General features: G+C 42.3%; 3 protein-coding genes across 3 annotated transcripts; 1 reads left to right on the forward strand and 2 right to left on the reverse strand.

Annotated features, from left to right (window-relative positions):
• Positions 1 to 4210: 4210 nt before the first annotated feature.
• SMCO3 (single-pass membrane protein with coiled-coil domains 3) lies at positions 4211 to 4888 on the reverse strand. The gene has a single exon (XM_074901446.1). It carries the CDS (start codon positions 4886 to 4888, stop codon positions 4211 to 4213), a length of 678 nt encoding a protein of 225 aa, XP_074757547.1.
• A 2630-nt stretch (positions 4889 to 7518) lies between these two features.
• Positions 7519 to 11653, forward strand: C3H12orf60 (chromosome 3 C12orf60 homolog). Its single transcript, XM_074901175.1, has 3 exons — positions 7519 to 7555; positions 10887 to 11485; positions 11537 to 11653. The coding sequence occupies exons 1-3, from the start codon at positions 7519 to 7521 to the stop codon at positions 11651 to 11653; spliced, it is 753 nt and encodes a 250-aa protein (XP_074757276.1).
• Positions 11654 to 13642: 1989 nt separating this feature from the next.
• ART4 (ADP-ribosyltransferase 4 (inactive) (Dombrock blood group)) lies at positions 13643 to 16615 on the reverse strand. Its single transcript, XM_074901447.1, has 3 exons — positions 16511 to 16615; positions 14595 to 15321; positions 13643 to 13748 (listed from the first exon to the last, which is right to left on the reverse strand). Exons 1-3 carry the CDS (start codon positions 16601 to 16603, stop codon positions 13654 to 13656), a joined length of 915 nt encoding a protein of 304 aa, XP_074757548.1. The 5' UTR covers positions 16604 to 16615; the 3' UTR covers positions 13643 to 13653.
• Positions 16616 to 18312: the final 1697 nt, after the last annotated feature.

The following is an 18312-nucleotide window of genomic DNA, read 5'->3' on the forward strand; positions in this document are numbered from 1 at the left end:
TGGGGCGGAAGAGGAGCGCTGTGAACGTCGTCACTGCGGCCACTCTTCCCCCACGCATTCCTTGGGAAGATCCTACACAGTGCTCCCTCTGTCCTGAAACAAGGTGGAGCTGAGGGGCGTGTCCGTGGGGAATAAAGTCAAAGTGCTGAGGGCTCAGGAGTTCCTCTTAGTCTCAGAAGTGATAGGCGTTTCTTGTTGGGTTTGGCCTGGAGACAGCACCGTTCCCCTGCGAGGGGAGCTGGCATCCCTCTATTAGGCTCATGTGGCAGCTGCTGTTTCAGGGGACTACGGGAGAATGAGTGGGTGACGTTCATCGGGCAACTCAGGCTGTGCAAAGAGAACAGTGAAGCTAGTTTGGTCCCAGCAGGGACCACAGAAGCTACTCTTGTTGTCTTTCCCTGCAGCCCCTCCTGTGGTAAACTGGTGATCAGCTTTGGAGAGGCTGGTAAACACTTGGTAAGAACTGTTCTGCCTCGTTGCCCAAAGTGTGTCTCCCAACAGAAGTCCACAGACACATAAGGAACCAGGATAAAGATACCTGAAACATCTCATTGAATAGCAGTTGCATCACTGTGAATAAGAAGGGGCATGCAATAAAGTATGGGTGCAGGCTTAAAGAATCAGTGAGCCGGGGGAAGTGTAGGGAGGACATTTTTCTATGCACAGATGCTCCTGGGAGCAGAGGTGGTTGGATCTCTGAGCGGGATTTGTAGACCCCCTGCTCTGTGTGAACCTGCCATACTGTTACAGTTGTTACTGCTACCTGCAATGTTGTTACAGTTCTTCAAATAATGGAAACTTAGTCGGCAAACTTGGAAATTTATGAAGGATCCCTGCAAGGTGGGTAAAAGCAAGACTACACATTTAAGTTGTGCATCACATTAACACAAACATTAGTCCCAAACTGCACAAAATCCAGGTTAGCAGATGGGCAGCCGAGGAGCATCCTCAGAGCCAGAGCTCCGAAGCCCTAGCTCTTGGGGGTCTTGCTAACCATGTACACAGCAGTCATCCCCACCTTGTGCTTCTTTGGCCCGTTCTTTTATATTGTTCTTGTTACCAGGTTTGAAAGCAGCTTAGACTGCTTTTTAGCTGGTTTACAGTTTCTTTTATTCTTTGGGGCTGTTCTTCTTTGGAACATGCATGTTATACAGTTTTAATTCTTAATCCTTTGTCCAAAAGAACAGACTGAGCAGAGGAAGAATGCTTGAGGGGGTGTGGTGGGAATGCTGTGGCCACGCACATCCCTGTCATGTACCAAGTCTCTGGAGAAGGGGACAGCTGAAGCTTTGAAGACTGGCAGCTCCTCACAGCGCTTGGGGTCTTGTGTCATGACAATACTGGGCTCAGTGGGGACAATGGTACCGCCTCATCCCTAACTGCTTTCTCCCAGCAGTGTCTGCTGACTTGGAGGACAAAAGTCTTCACATTTTTCCCTTGGTACTTCTGTCACACCAAGAGGCAGCTCCGGGGAGTCTAGAGGAGAAGTATCAGCAGACTGGTTAACCCCAGACTGCTTGTGACATCTTTGGAACACCAAATATAAGACTGGTCAGAGGGTTATTTCTTATTTTTTGGGACAGAGCTTCAGTTACCAAGCAGGAACAGAGCTAAGCTGTTTCCGCTCAACTGCATGCTCTCCCTTGCCCCTAGCCAGTTAAATGCATGCTGCACTGAGCTCAAGTATATAACTGTGGGTAATGCAAGTAACTCCCATTTATTTTCTTATTGCTAGAGTTGAGGAAAAGAGTTTGAGAAGCTCCCAAGCTGATTGGCAGGTTTTTTACCCCAGAACCACCTTGTCAGGACTGGATGTTGCCCTACTCCTCTATGAGGTCACAGACAACTCTCCTAGCTGTCTGGGGATGCTGGCCCAGCCTCTGTGAGCTCACAGCCTCCTACCTCCTAAGCAGAGGGACAGCCTGTCAGCCTCCAACATCTTCAATGTCTTCCAGAATCTCATGGGCATGAGGACACCTGCCACACCTGCTGTTGCAGGCAAGCCAACTTTGCTTTAAGCCCACCAGAAACAAGGATCCATCAAGAGGTGAATAGAAAGTGTATATTTTGATGTTCCTCATTGTGTATCCTACTTCCCCTGACACTGCTTAAAATTTGCTTTCAAGAAAATGTGGAGAAACTGCCTGAAAATGTAAGAGATTTGTTTTTATTTGACTGCTATTATTGTACAGCAGTGATTGGCAGTCTCGTAAAGATATGTACTGAGCTGGTGGTTTTTTCTTCCTAAATTAAAATATACATTTACACATAGAAAGTTGCCAGGAACCAGGACCTCCTGCCTCTCCAACACTCAAATATTGTGGTTCTGCTGATTGAAAGTCTTTTGCCTCTAAACAAGTACCTCTAAACTGAGTGCCACTTGTGTCAAGAGACACAATATGTCACATCTTGGAGAAATGATGCCTCAGGTCACCATGTCAGCCACCACAATAGCTCAAGTAGGCAGGGCAGTGTTTTTTGCCTCCTCTGAATTGCAACTCTTGACCCACATTGCCCAGTCTGCAGCTTGTGCTGGACCCAGTTTGTTAGTCCCTATCACCCATCTGTGCTTCTGAATGCTGGGCTTTCTCCCTGATAGCTGGCAGAGCTGCTTGAGAGCCAGCTGCTGCATTGCAATCTAGTGGGTTTTGAACACAAAAGCAAAGAGGAGTCAGAAAAGATGATTAAAAGTGGGAATGGTAGGGAGGGAAAAAAAAAAAAAAAAAAAAAAAAACTAAAACAAACCAAACAAACAAAACAAAACAAAAAAAACCACACAAAACCACCAAAACCCAGAATGGAAGGGTTAGGAACCCAGTGAAGACCTTCTCTGTTGTACTCTCACCCATCTCTTTACTTTCACAGGCACAATTTAGTTAATATAATCATCAATATTGCTAATATTGAATATTGATAAACAAGTGTGAATTTGAGTATGCTTTTAGTATGGGGAATTCTAGTACTAAAAAGGGAACCCATGTACAATCCACTAGATTAGTCTATCCTGGAAATCAAAAAGAATTTATAAATTGCATCTATAATGAAGATTTTAATGTTTTTTTCATTATTTAGTTTGATTTGTTTTTCAGACAGAACCAAAAAAAAGTACAGGAAAGAGAAGTCTTAGAATATTCAGGTTCATTTTTATTCTTAAATTACTGGGATTTTTTTTCCAAAGATCAAAGCAAATAAAGCAAACCGCAGGAAATCAGAGAAAGAGACTGCGAATCATGGTCTGCCTCCAGCTTTTTTTTTATAATCTGAAAAATAAGGGTATTTGGTAGCATATTGTGAAATGCAGAATCTGAGCCGGCCTTTGGCAGTCCCACAGTGGTGGATTTGGGTAAAGCACATGAAATTTAGTGCATTGAAGGGCTGTAATCCTACAGACACTTATACGTGTGTATAATCCCATTTCATTCAACAGAGCATCAGCTGTGCACAAAATTATTTACCTGTAGGTTGACAGGAGTGGGGCATTACTGAGCATAAGAGGTTATTCACAGACAGGCAAGCCTGGAACGCCTCAGCCGATTTCTCTCTGTTGTGGGGCAAAGTTTTTTGTGTTTGCCTGTAGGCCCATGCTTCTCTTGCCTGCTAATCACCTGAGATTAGAGTTTAGTTAAAGAAGATCTCTGACTGGCTCCTTCTGCAGGGATGGGACAGGAAATAGCAGTTAAATATTCTTCAGATAGTCTTTGTAGACAGTTCAGTGAATAGATAATTCAGCCTATCAGATTTAGCACTAATCCACACTAAGAGTTTAGCAACCACAGCTGTCCCGATGAGCCCTCCAGATGACGACATGAACTGTGTCATGAATTGTGTTCTCCATCGTGTTGTCATCTTTGGTATAGAAACACAGTAAGAGAAAAATCACACCTTCTCACCGCTACTGCTCCAGCAGTGAATATTATTGTCACTATTATGAATTGCAGTTCAAGGTTATCTACAAGGCATTCCAGAAGAGAGCTGAAGGAATGGTATGAAGTATTTGAAGCATTGTCTCCAAGAAGCACCTATAAACCAGTTTCCTATTAATAAATTTCAGTGCAAATTCCCTGATCTGTCACGTCTCTTTCTCTGCTGCCACTAATAAGAAAAAAAAGCCATTGGTAGTTCATTTACCATAATGAATGAAAAAGGTTTCTTCAGGCGTAGCTGCTGCAGTCGCTGTGACAGCAGGAGAGAGAACTCAGTGAACTTCAGTTCACTGAACCTGCTGTCTCACCAAAGAAGTCACTTCACGTATGACACGCTGGTACTTTTCTGAGGCTGCTTTAAACTCAGTCAGGTGCTTCTCATAGCTTCTCACAGCTGTCAGAAGCTGATTCCTCTCCACAGCTCCCAGGATTGCATGGAGGATCATTTCAATGCCAAGCCCGAGAATGGTAATACTGATTCCCCCAAGAACAGATGCCCCAATCTGCACAAGGAGACTGACGAGCTTGCTCACAGTGAGAGTTATAAGACTGGAGCCAAGAAGTTTGATAGCTACCATCCCAGCTGTTGAAGTTGCTTCTCCAAGAATAATGGAAAAAACTTTATGGGCTATTGCAATTTTTTCCAGCTCGGGCTCTTTGATGTCATACAGCTTCTGGTACAACACAGGCTCTAGCTTTTCCTTCATGACACTATCAATCTTCTGTACCTGACGCTGAATCTCACTCATTGCTTGAATGATAATGTCACAGTTTTCCTTCACAGTGCTGTTCTCTCTCATCTGAATGTGGGTAATGGTACAGCCCAGGTGTTCATTCAGCACTCTAGCCAGCTCATTTGTTGCACAGAAATTTGTGGACATGCAGTCAAGCAATTCCTGGTGCAGATGGATCAATTCTTGCCTTCTCTTGGGGTTATCTGGGTAAAGGAGGTCACTCAGCGCCATTCTTCAGAAACAGGTTACTTCAAGAGAGAAAATAAATCTCTTAGACTGTTCAACACCCATAACCCTAGCCCTTAAAGAACAGTGAAATGCCCTTTATCTCTTCCTCACTGGTTCTTTTTATACTCAGCAAGTCAAATCCCAAGGCATAGCTGGTAAATGTAGAAATCTTAATTATTGTTTTGGATCTTTAGCCAAATGATTGGAGAAGGACCTTATGAGATACTGGACATACTCAGAGCAACAAAAATAGCTAACAAATATGTAATCAGCAGATTGGTAAAATGAAGATGGGTCATTCTTTACCTTGGAAACTGATGATGGTAGAAACTGAACTAGTTCACTAAAAAATGGAGCAATCTCATCTAATCAGCAAAGTCAAAAATAAATTGTGGAAATGAAAGGCTTGTTCTAGGCACACTTTTGTATCAGCCTATTTTTTTCAGTTAGTGACATCTGATTTTTAAACAACTATGATGACTGGTGGAGTGGGCACGTTCTGTATCACCATAAGGGTGTTTTATGATGATTTAGCTTATTTCTCCTCATATTCAAGATAAAACATTACTATATAAGCACTCTGTGCTTGTACTAATAAACTCACACTTGGAAATTCATAGAGAATAGTAAAATTATCTATAATAAACCCATCCTAACCTATATCACCTTACACACATCTCCCACTGTTTCCTTCCCTGATATTTAGCCCCTGTTGCCTCATTGTTTATTCACCTCCCGAATGCTGTAATCAAACCCCCATTGTTTTTTCACTCGTGAACATCAAGCAGACAGCCCCATGATGTTCAGCATGCTGTGTAAGCACCATGAGGTGCACCTACTCCAGCAGGGTGCCTGTGATGGCAGATTGACTTGGAGCAGCATGCACCAGCTTGCAGGGAAAGCTCTGCCTGCGCAGCCACACTCCCTCCATACCCAGGGGGTCCTGTGTGGCACTAATATCAGCAGGTGTTCATCAAGCTTCTAGGACATGACTGAGCAGAATCTGACCCTGCCTTATCACTGTACAGACCAGAGCACAAAATTTAACTTCTTTGGTTCCTTCACCCCACATACTTGTGCCTAATCCTTATGGTCACCATTATTCCCTGAGCTGCTGCTGGTTTGCCAGCAGAAGGGCATATTTAATATATTTTCCTTCATTATCTGCATGTCAATATACAGAGTCCAAAGTGACTGAGTTACCAGTGATCATGGAGTTACTCCTCATCACTAAGCTTCTGTAACCAACCCTGTGCCACTTCCCTTTAACCCATCACCAGCTGCAAAGTAAAAATGCTTTAGCATAGTTTTGACTTAAATGCATATGTCTTTGCAACAAGGGAAAACTATGAATGAGTAAGATGACTCGTTTCTTTGTTGGTACTTGGCATTCTCAGCCCTCATATTGCAAATCTGGGCCACTTTTATGCACTATTTGCCTTTTTCCAAGATAAAACTCTTTGTGCTCTTGGTGCCTACATAACACAGTTACAGCTACAAATAGTCATGTGGGGGGACTAGATAGATTTTGCTTCTTAAAAAGATACCTGTATGTCATTCTGGTCTTTTGTAGTTCTTTCATTATCTGTTAACTGACGCTGACCCAGCTGCATTTTACTAAACACACCACCCTCCAAGATCACTGTAGAAAACCAGAATTATTTCAACAGTCTCCTAGCCAACTTTTAGTCTCAGTGTTGAACTACAAGCCAGTCAGAGATAATTTTTTTCACAATATTTTGCACAGTACTGTACATTTCTTTCAGCCACTTACCTTGTAGCTCTGTCAAGACAACAAACTTTAACACATCTTTCTTTTCCTTCAAACTGGAGGGAGCAAAGTACATATACAATAAAGTTTTGTGATTTTCAGGAAACATAAAGCCATATCAATGCAAGGTAGGATTTCATATCAGTCTTGCCTCAGGGATATTGCTGGCTTGCTCTCTGTCTCAAAGTGATATTTGATCCTTTCTACTCCAGTAATGTTTTGTTGCAAGGCCTTTCTTTTTCCTTATTTGTAGAAACTGAGAAAACAAAATGTTCTAAGAGGAATAGCACTTCAACAAACATTTTATGTACTAGACAGGTGTGGAGGAGATGTTTAGCATTTATTCTTTATGCATGATTATTTCAGTTTCCTATAAATACTCTAGATTTATATCTCTTAATGTTAAAATTACCTTTTACTCTTCACACTGACACTTCTTGTTTTTGCATTTGCTTTCTAGAGTTAGGCAGGCCACATTTCTGTATTTCTAACTATTTCTCCAGCTCCAGGGTAATTTTCTCCAGAAGTTTTTCTAATTAAACATTTAGACTGCCTACCTGGTTTTGTCTGAGTGCTCCTGAAATCAGCTGAAATGTGTATGGGACAGTGACTTCATCCTCTTTCTGCTGTGTTCCTCTGGTGTTTTCCAGCACCATGTGATGAGTTAGGGATCCAGAGGTTGGGCTTCAGCTGGGTCCTGTTGCCTGCCTGTTTGTCATTGATTCTGTTGTGTGTGATGTTTACCCATATCCACCTCATTTTCATCCTCCTTTCCCCTTCCTTCCAATTTTAAGATTTCAGTTTATTTAACACTAGTTTGCAATTGTTAGATCCTCCAAAAACCTTCTGTTCCTCTTACAGCATGAATCCCCCCGCCTATGACAAAGGTATTATCACAGGTACCTACAGCCATGGCTGAAAGGGGGTGGTATTACTTGCTGTTCTCAGAACATAAAACATGTAGGACATCACTTTTCATTCATACAGCTATGGGATTAGGTTTTGTACTGGCATTTATAAATTTCAATTGTTTATAAGTATAAACACTAATGCTTGCAGTTATTCCTTGAAATAATGAATTATTGTCATGACTGGTTTTGTACACCTGCAAATTATGGAACAAAAGTTGAATAGTCCCACACAAATAGAAAAATTAATACCACAGACAGTGAAAACGGGCTTTGTCTGTCCCAGCAAGACATGCTTGTACTTCTCCCTTCATCCAGGCTAGACGTCTTTCATGCTCTAATCCTTACAAAGATGGACCTGCTGTCCACTAGGCTCTGGTCATAAGTGCTACCTCCTCAGTCAAGAATGGTTGAGTTCTGAAATGAAAGTAAAAGATCAAGCCTAAAATGAGTACTCTGCAATTGCCAAATTTTCCCCTGAAAGCTGAGCTATTGTGTTCGACCCAGAGCCACTGTCCTTGTTTTCAGAGCTGTAAGCATGAGAAGATGAGCTGAGAGAGAACACTAATGGTTTAACTGTTACATTTCTGCAATGATCAATTAGTTGTGACTCCTGTTACTGAGAATGCCATGTAGTCCTGAAATATTTCTTCCAGCATTGGACGGAATTGAATTGATCAGGCTGGCAACTGCTTCTGTGTCATATTCTGTAGGCTGGAAACTGATTTCAGGTCTTCAAAGTTTTGGAACATGACAGAAAATAATTTAAACAATAAGCAAGCAGTTTTGTTCCTGCTTTACTGTGGGTCTTTAGGGAATATTAATAGCTATTGTTTCAGACCTATTAAGTTTGAGGGAATGACTTCATCTGTAATGCCTGTTACCCTTTGTTAGGTGTTGGAAATATGAGAAAAGCAAAACAGTGAGAAATCTGTAAAACACACATTTCCTTGACACAGGGTGCCCAGACCAAGCACAGGACGGGATGGAGGTCCAGTGATTTGTGTTTGTCATGGCGCCAAGGAGGAATGCGAAGCAGGGTATAGGCCACGCAGTCCCATTCTTTCACTCATTTCATGGACAGATTTATTTCCTGCTCTACTTCTTTCTCTCAAGGGATGGTTTTTGCAGGAGTCTGCCAGCCTTGTTTCTCATCCTCCTTTTTTCTCACAAAACCCAGCTGCACACCTTGTATCAAGCCAACCTTGTTTCTCATCCTCCCTTTTTTCCCAAAAAAACAGCTGTATCCCTGGCACCAAAGAATGCACTGCGTCGTTACTCAAAAGATAATTGCTTGAATACAGTCCCACCCCTCACACATACAAATTAAGATAAATGCTACCACAAGTTTTTTACCTAACTTGGAGGGATGATAATCTGACACAAAATTGGAGGGGCAGATCGATGGGTTTGTGCTCTATCACACACACCCCAAGAGATGCCTTTTGGTAAGATTTCCTCGGCTATGCTGAGTGTATACAGTGTGTGTGACTGCAATCATTTTTCTTTTGTGTAGTGCTATATAGCCAACCTGCAGTTTATGCATTTATCATAGGCAATCCTAAAGAATCTGTAGATGTTGCATAACAATAAACCATACTATTCATGAGTCTGACTGCTTCTCTTGAATGCAACCGGACCTACAGCATATGGGCTGTTCAGGCATCCAGGTCAGACCTATAGTTACGGCCCCAATTGGCACACCTATTATGAGATAAGCCCAGCCGTCCCTAGCCCCTCTAATCTCTGAAGACCAGCTAGAATGCAAGGGGATTTATCTCTTACTAAATTTATTCTCACCCTAAATGCAACATCCTTTTTTCCTGCGATTTGCCAGGTCCTCTCTTCTGATGCCATGACAGTGGAAGAAGTGGTATGGAGCCCCAAAGCCAGCTCTGGCTGAACAGCAGTGAAGAGTAAAGTCAATTTTGCCATTTCACACAAGTTCATACTGCGGCGGGCGGAGGAAGCAAGCAGCCGATTCAATGTGAATGATAGAGCAAGCTTCAACTTTATTGAAAGAAATCACCCGTTATATAAGCACTCTACAATAATCATGCATACTACTCACAAATCTATTGGATACATGTAAAAAGCTACATTATAATGTCCCAGCCCTCTGTGGCATCTCAGACATGTCACAACATCTTCCCTCTTCTGGCCTGCCTCCTTTCCCAAGGTTGTTTTTACCATCAAGGCCATTGTGTACCTCAGTTTCTCTCTCTGTTAACATAACAGTCTGTTGTTTGGCATAACTGTACCCTGGGTTTTTTCCTTTGTTTACCTCAGATGGCTGCAATCAGCTTCTGCAGAGACCCATGGCCTTGCTCTCTGCAAGCGGTTCTCCAACATCATACCACTTTTACCAGATGAAGAGAAAGGAGGAAGAGGTAGGGGGTTGAGCTGAGAACTGAGAAAAAAGTCTTTCAAAGTATGAAGTGGGATGGGAAGTTGCAACTGCTTGGACACATCTAACTACATCAATAGCTGATGAAAAATGTCTGCTACAACCAGTCTGGCTTTCCAGGGCTCCGGCACAAGCAAAGGTAACATCTGGAGCAGTCTCTCAGTTATGTGCTGTCCCAGGACTGTATCTGCTGTTGGCCTTAGGAGAACTTTTAGGTGCAAGCAGAAAGACATAACTTCCTTACTAGTCAAAACAGTAGTGAGACAGGAGCCCAAGCAAGGAGAACGTTTTGTGTTTCCACCTAGCAAGGGATGCTTGTAATGTCTAGCTGCTGTATGAACTGACAGATATGGGTCACTTCACAGGAAACTGTAGCCTGACAAAACATTGCATTACTCAGCCTTCCCTTGCTTTGTCTCTTGAGTGCAGATATCTGATGTGTTTGACTTTGCTGTGTTTATTCCCCCCTCCCCAGAATATGAGTTTAATTCTGTGTAGACCCACCAGTATATACAAACTGAAGGATTATATTTCTAAGGATGATGTAAAGTAGATTGTTTGCCAGGATTCCTATAAATTTATCAATAAACACCAAAAAGTAAGAGTAATTCACTTGCAGCACTTCCATTGCTTTTCATATTCCATGCTGAAGGTCAGAGTCATACTTCCTGCAGTCATAAGGGTAAAAATACTTGCAGCTGTTTATACCATATTTTGCTGGCCTTCTTAGCAGGACCCCTTCCACGCCTGACAAAGACCATTTTCTATGTTTTCTTCTAACTGTAATGTCTTGGGGCAGGGTGAGTCAGATGGGTTGATAGTTTGTAATATTGATTTCAGAAATGTAACATTCTCACTGAAAATATATTGTTTTATTCCCCTGTGTCTTCTGGATTTCCTCTGTTTGCTTTTCAGAGTCAGATCTCACTCCAGAAATGTTAGCCCACCTCAGTTTTAAGAGTGATAAAGGAAGGCTGGTCAGGACCTACCAGGATCTGCATGACTTAGTGTACATCTATGTCTCTTCAACCAACACAGTATTCCGACTCCCCAATGTACATGTTGGCACCAACCTGCCCATCATGTCAGTAAAAGAAAACTTCAGCATTAAAGAGAATCTGCAGCTCCTAGTCAGTGTTTTAAAAGAGATGCAAGCCACCATGGAAACAAAAGACAAAGATGTACAGCAAATCATCAGCCAGAGTTTTTATGCCAAGATTGCTGGTCCCATTACCTCCCTGCAGGACAAGATTGCTGCAGTAAAGGAATTTTATGAGAATCACAAGGCGGGTGTAGAAAGCATCATGGGTATACTTGTTGCAGTGATGTTGAAATGTAACAACTTCCCTGACTCAGTAGAGTCTGCTATTCATCAGTTATTGAGTTCACCTGCCTTATCCCTCCAAGTATCAGAACTTCAGATGGACTGTGACGATATTGTGAAGATACTGCAACAAAATGAGACATCAGCTACCACAGAAGGCAGCTCCTCCTTGAGTGGAACACCACAACAGGTCAGGCTTCGTTCTCTATCCTCCTTCTCTTCACTTCTTGTTTTCCTACAGGCTATCCTTCAAGGACAAAAATCCATAAAGAGAGCCGTGAAAATAGCAGCTGACTACCTAGAGGAGGCTTTCAGGGTGCTGAAGTCACCTTGTGAAGAATTCCAAGCCTTGGATTAACGTGGTTGAAGCCTGCATCCTAGCAATAACAGATAAGCCAAAAAGAGTCATAAATGTGCTGATGTGAAATCCATCTTGATTCCTGTAATTCTCACATAAGAAAAAGTTTAAGCATGTTTGAACACACATACAAGAGGTATCTGCAGCAGCTGCTTCTAATGTTTTTATTCTTTTTTGAACTATGGACTTAGTATCTTTGAGCATTTAGGGATCAAAATCAAATTTTGATAACTCATTATTTGAAATCACTGCTAAACCAAAGGCAACAAGAAAGTAAATGAAATATAGATACAAAACAAGCTAATAGTAAAGTAGTTCTGTATTAAATCCATTTTTGCTGCCTGGGCAAGCCTGACTCAGGATTTCAGGGGCAGTAGTTCAGTTTCACAGAACATGTTACTAGGTTTGAGCTGATTAGATGATGGCCTCTGCCATTATAGACACCTAGATCTGATACACAAGATGCTGACTCTCAAAATCCTCCATTTAATCTGCTAAAATCTGAAGACAACCAAATTCCTTAAGTGCCTACATTTCTAATGTTAATATTTGTCATGTGCCTAAGTTCTGCATTCCTTGCCTCAGGATTTCCAAGGGAATGACAGCACCAAGCTTATATGGAGCTGCTCTGAGAGTCAAGCAGTTCACACAGGTGCTTTTCACTGTCCTTACTTTTGACTAACTAACTGATCTGCAGTTTGTGCATTCCTTTTATATTCAGATCTCTTTTGCATAGCTAACTTGTTGCTTACTGATTTGGACAGATGGTTTTGAATAGAGAACTCCAGCTTCCTGCCAGGTTCACCAGTGACTGAAAGCTGGGGTCATTTGTGAAATGTGTCAGTGAGTTTCAGTTCAATTATTTGATGACTACACTGCAAAGTTAAATCACTGTGATTAGTCTCCTTGGGCCAGTGAGATAACCTCTCTGACCTTAGCCTTGGCCCAGGGCTAACGTCAGTGGGGTGAGGGACCAGGGGCAAAGAAGCAAGAAAGGCATGTTGGATAGGGGAATTTCAGGTAGAAGATGTCTCTCATCATTTCCACACTGTTATTTTTTGGAGATGGGAGAACTCCACAGATGTTCTGCCTTGGGTGTCTAAGGCTCCAGAAGTGCTAAATGAACACATAAAAGTAAGAGGAGTCTATAGCTAAATCAGAAATTTCAATTCCATTTTGTGATGTTGATTCAATCTCCAGCATTAGACATTGCAGACCAGGGACATAGAAAAGCAGGTAAGTGAATTTCAGTCACATCCAACACCCATGAAGACAACAGTGGACTCCACAGGCTCTCCTTCATTTCAGCATGAAATGACCAGCAGGACTATTATGAACAGAGGATGTGCCCGAGTTTTTCAGAAGAAACAGTAAAGTCAAACATAGAAGTTGAAGACAGGCCTGACAAGTCTCGTGATCCTCTTCTGCTAAGTTCATGTCTCAAGGCATCTTTATGCTTCTTTCCCCTGTGTCTGAGATGCAGTCAGCTTGAGATGAGACCTATGGCTTTGATGCATGGGGTCATGCAGCAGGGAAAGACTGCTATGCAGCAGCCACAGACTTTGCTGTTCCCTGGGACCCTGCACTCAAAGGAGATATGCAAATCTGCACAGTAAGTCACTTGACTCTAGCACCATGCTGCCTTCTGCATCCCACAAACAGACTTTGTCATCAAAAATAAAGGTACTGAGACATCTTCAAAGAGTCCAAAGTCCATGTGTGTCTCTCTTGTATGCCTAAGGGAAAATCTACCTACAGTGAAGGTTGTGACTGCTCTACTCTTCAGAAAGGCCACAGGTAACTTCCCTCCTACCTGGATGAGTCCAAGGAATGTCTGTTTTGATGAACTAGGCTGAATGTTCCAGTCTTAGCTGGAGAGCTGCAGCTGAAAGCAAAGGGAGAGTTGAACCTTCTGTAACAACAGGAACTCCAGATACTGATTTCCTGTGAATGCTTCTTTCCTGCTATTCAGATGTTTACACATGGATGCGGCGAGAGAATCAGTCATTGCGGGCCAAGCACATGAAAACTCCAACTACGCTAGGAAGAACAGCAGAGGCGAAGGCAGTGGAACAGCTGTTCTTGCTTCTTGAAGCTGAAAGAAAGTCAAAAGAGCAGTCACTTAGACCTCTTAAGGCTGCCTAAATCTTCCTGCACTTGCTAACACAGCCTTTGCCCAGAGGAGCTTTTTTCTCAAGTCTAACTACTACTTTGGCTTAGGTCCAGGCACAAACTCTTGTTCCTGAATGACTGTTTTGTGATCAAAGGTTGCATTGACACACTGTTGTCCAAAGAGAGAAAAACAGGAGTCTCTTATTGGTGGTGGACTCACAGAAGGACAGGGATATGGAACAGGCCCAGTGAGGTCTTCCAGCCCAGAGCTATCTCTACAGCCAGGAAACTCACAGTGTTCTTTGACAAAAGATACCTTTCTTCCCTTCTGTCACAGGAAAGAGAACACCACTAAAGCAACAATAGTTTTGTGTACACTTATCTGAGCTTGCCAGAATAGTAGTGGACCAAAGCCCAGAACAGTTCTGAGGACTGAAGTGTAGCAGCCTTGCAAGCCACCAGAAGAAATATCTGAATTCAAGCTGACTGCAAATCTCATCTGCCCTTGCAATAGGAGTGCTGGCGATTCAAATGCATGTGTCCTACGACATCCTTGCAATGACAGATGGGATAAATGGAGGCTGCAGAGAACCCTGAGACCTACTGTGTATTAGGAGTATCTTTAGTGAGCTGTGGGCTACTCCCAGGTTTCATGACAAAAGGGTAAAAACTGGGTCATGTGTCTCTCTTTCATAGGTGAACACAGTGGGCAAACTACAGATTTGGCCTTGAGTGTGGTCCTGGGTAGGTGCAGCTGGTGAGGGCTGCTTGAAATACTTGAGACCAGACTGTCCTGCAACCCTCCTGCATGAAAGGCTGTATACAATACCTTCCACAAGCTCGCAGTGGTACTTGCTGTAGTTCCCCACAGAATGCAGTTGCAGCCGGTTCCCTTGCTGTGTCCGAAAGAAGCTTTTGACAAGGAATGACTCGTAAGGGGGAATGAGGACTTCCTTCTCAGATGTATAGTAAGAAAAGCCTTGCACAGCTGCTCCCAGGCAAGTGGTCACTGTAAACAAAGTTTCATTCCCAAACTTCTGGGCTTCCTTCCAGAGGCGTGAGGTGGAGGTGAAACGGCCAAATCGCACCCTGCTGCCTACCATGGCCTCAATATATGTGTCTTTTACACCCCTGTAAACCTGGTAGCACTTACGTTTCCCCACGCTCTCCTTGCCGCTCTGCCTTTGCTTCATTATCTGGATAGCAGTTGTTAAGTAAAAATGAAAATATTTGAAACTGAAGTTGTGTCTGTAATGCTCTGGAGACCTTCCTGCTGTAGATGTGGCCCAGTTCAGCTGAGAGTGCAGGGAAGAGTTCATGGTGTAAGCCATGAGGACTATGGCATGGCTCTCACGCATCTCCCTCAGGAGACCTACAGGGCTCTTTAATAAAGTCTCCTGAGCCTTTTTCCAGAGACTCAAATAGTCCTTGTTAGCAGCTATTTCCTTTTGGAAATAGTCTCCTTGCTCCAGTTCTTCCATCACCTTCTCTCTGCATCCCAGATACTGGTCATCAAAGGACTGCAGAGCCATATCCATCATGAAGTGAGATACAACCTACAGCATAAAAGCAAATTAAGATTGGTATCAAAAGTGTGAATTTTTTGTGTATCACTGTGGATGCAAGACAAGTTTTTCCCTACCCTCTTCTTGCCTCTTTGGCATTATTCGCAAAGCAAGCACAGCGGGTAGACATCTTTGACAAGACCTTTCTGAGCAACCTCAGGCTATTGTCCAGGCCCCACCTCAGACAAATGCCAGCCAGGATGCCAGAGTTCTTATTTGATGTGAATCAATGTCATTAAAAACTTCAGGAGAGTTGGTTCTTCAGAGGGTGAGGTATACAGCCTGCAGGACAGACCCATGGTCCATTTACTTCAATATTCTGCTCAGGATTAATAAGTGGTTTTGAAGAGGTAAAGAATAAAGAAAACAATGTGCTAGAGGCAGTGCAGCCTGAACACTCTCAGAGGTGAATTTCTTCTTCCTGTCTTGTCATACCCCTCCAACATGTTTTGTCTGCAGATAATGATGTTCAGTAAACAAATGAATAAGGATTTACACAACTGGGTACTATAACAAGAAAATAATCTCTAATATATTCTGCCTATGAAATGACACATTAATTATCTGTTTCTAGCATTCTAATTAATAAAAACCTTGTGTAATAATATCTAAGAAATGGTGTAAGTTAGAGTGTTGTTCTTTTGGATTTTTGATCTCCTAGTAGACTAGTCAAGTACTGTAGTCAGTTGATAATTAGTTGAATTCTACAAGTAGATATTCTCTTCATCTCAAATATTCATCCTAGACACACAACCAGATTGATACCTTTCTTAGCCTCTGAAGTTATAATGGCCCATAAACTATACAGAGGTTCAGTTTATCTCTCCATGATACCATAATTTCTTTGAGGGAAAGCTAAAAGGTAGTCACAAGAAATAGAGCAATATTATCACTGTCCCCTAACACATTAATTTTGTCAGACCCTCAGCTGAGACACACTGGAAAAGGATAGGAACAATTCCATGAGATCTACTCACAAACACACCCTGGGAAACCATCTGGCTCCAAATGAGAGAAAATTTCCAATCAAATAGTTAAAATGAATTAGGACAGGCGAGAGATAGAACAGAGCAACTGAAAACAGAAGAATTAAAACTGAACCCAAAGCTCCTTAAATAACATGCTTCAAACTGGAGGGGGGGAGTTTATTTCACAATTTCAAATAAACAATACTGTTTACCCCTTTTACCAGCATTTCCAAGGAGATCAGCAACAGAAGGCTGGCCAGCAGGACTGGCATCCTAGAGTCCACCCAAGACACTGTAAAGAACATTTTGCTTAAGTAGAGGTCAATTACATCTGTTTCTTTCCCTTTTTTCTTGATCTGGAAAATTTTGCAGTTTGTTATTTTTACTCAGGTTTTGTTGACAATTCTTCAACCAAAGATCATTCACCAGATTCTTACAGCAATTCAGAAATCATTAACCAATCCAAACAGACAATTCACTGATAGAAATGTGTCCACAATCCATAAGGAAGGGTCTGGTTGCACCAACTCCAGCTGGTGTAGGTGTTTTTCACCTTGATAGTTCTCTTCATTCCAGGGTATCTGGTGTGCTTGTTCTTGCAAAAAAGGAAGAAAACTCTGGCTTGGAGAAGACTAAAGCAGTTGTCTCCCAAGGACTGATGTCTCAGGATGAAGTGGAGAGCACCCCTTGGTCAAGAGCTTAAAAAGCCCTTTTAAAGAAGTGCAGAGCTCTGATAAAGTCAACACAGAAATGCAGGGTAGGTTGGGATCCCATCTGGAAGCAGAGATAACCTAACTGTGTCTCTCAGCTCCCCCTGGTTTCTGATAAGTGCTGCAGTCCTACCCTTACAGCACTGTAGAGTGGCATCGTGTTGAACTGCTTACATTGGATACACTCAGAATGAGTGTGTAATATGGATTCTATACTGCGACTAACCCTTCCTCTAGTAGCTGCTTTCCAGTCACACTTCCCAATAAAGGGTAGTGAGTTACTCACCTGCAAAGCCCCATGGCCTCTGACAACTCCTCTGCATGGAAAAAAAAAAGCCAAGAGGAGGTGTCAGGGACTCATTCTGACTACAAAGAAGTGAAGTCCATTTTTTCATTGCCTGCTACTGATAGGCTGTGTGAGGAGGACATTTGTAGTCATGGTGTTATTCCCTGAGAAAAGATGTCTGTGCAGCTGTTTGAGTTCTGGGGACAGAGATCATTTGCCAGATATTGCTGAAATAGGTTGAGAGATGACATAAAGGTCTCATACTAAGTTGTTTTCAAAGTAATCTATAACACTGCACAAACTGATGCTGCTGACAGTATCTCCAGTGACTGGTGATACAAAATGATGACATGAAGGATGATGCAAAGTGGTAAATGAAGCCTATCTATTTCTCCTTCTTGGAATTGCTCTGTCATTTGGGGTTGTATTTCAGACAGTGGTTCTTCAACTGCTAAAAGTGAGTCCACGGGGGGGTTTGTGAATTTATTCAGGCATCTCCTCTCCTTTTGGTGTTAGAGATAAAAATGAGCTAAACTGTGACAGGTTCCAGTGGGAACTTGACAATCAGGACAAACAGCCCCACTAAAATGTTAATTCCGATGCATATAATACAGTTGCAGATTATGTCCCTATTTTCCCCGTCTGGTATCTTAGTGTATGTTGTAGTACGAAGTGAATGAAGTAGAGAGCCCACTGGATTTGCATTTTCAAACGCTTCCAAAGCAACATAGTGTATTGTTAAATACAATAATTACAAAATCCATAAGATGGCAGCAGAGCATTTGTAGTGGTACTTAGATCCGCATTAACGAGGCGAAAATCGAGTTCCTCCATTCCAGCAGTGATTTGTGCACTCTGATCCCCAAAGGTCGTACTGACTTCAGTCCATATAGAGTTTTGGGGACACAGAGAAGATAACATGATGGACATCTTCATATGCAACGGGAAAGAAAAATACAAAACTAATAGAAAGATGCAAATACAGACAGGAAGTTTCATTTTCTTTTTTTGTGAACAA

The sequence above is a fragment of the Athene noctua genome, chromosome 3 (assembly GCF_965140245.1).
Source record: "Athene noctua chromosome 3, bAthNoc1.hap1.1, whole genome shotgun sequence".
NCBI classification, from domain to species: Eukaryota; Metazoa; Chordata; class Aves; order Strigiformes; family Strigidae; genus Athene; species Athene noctua.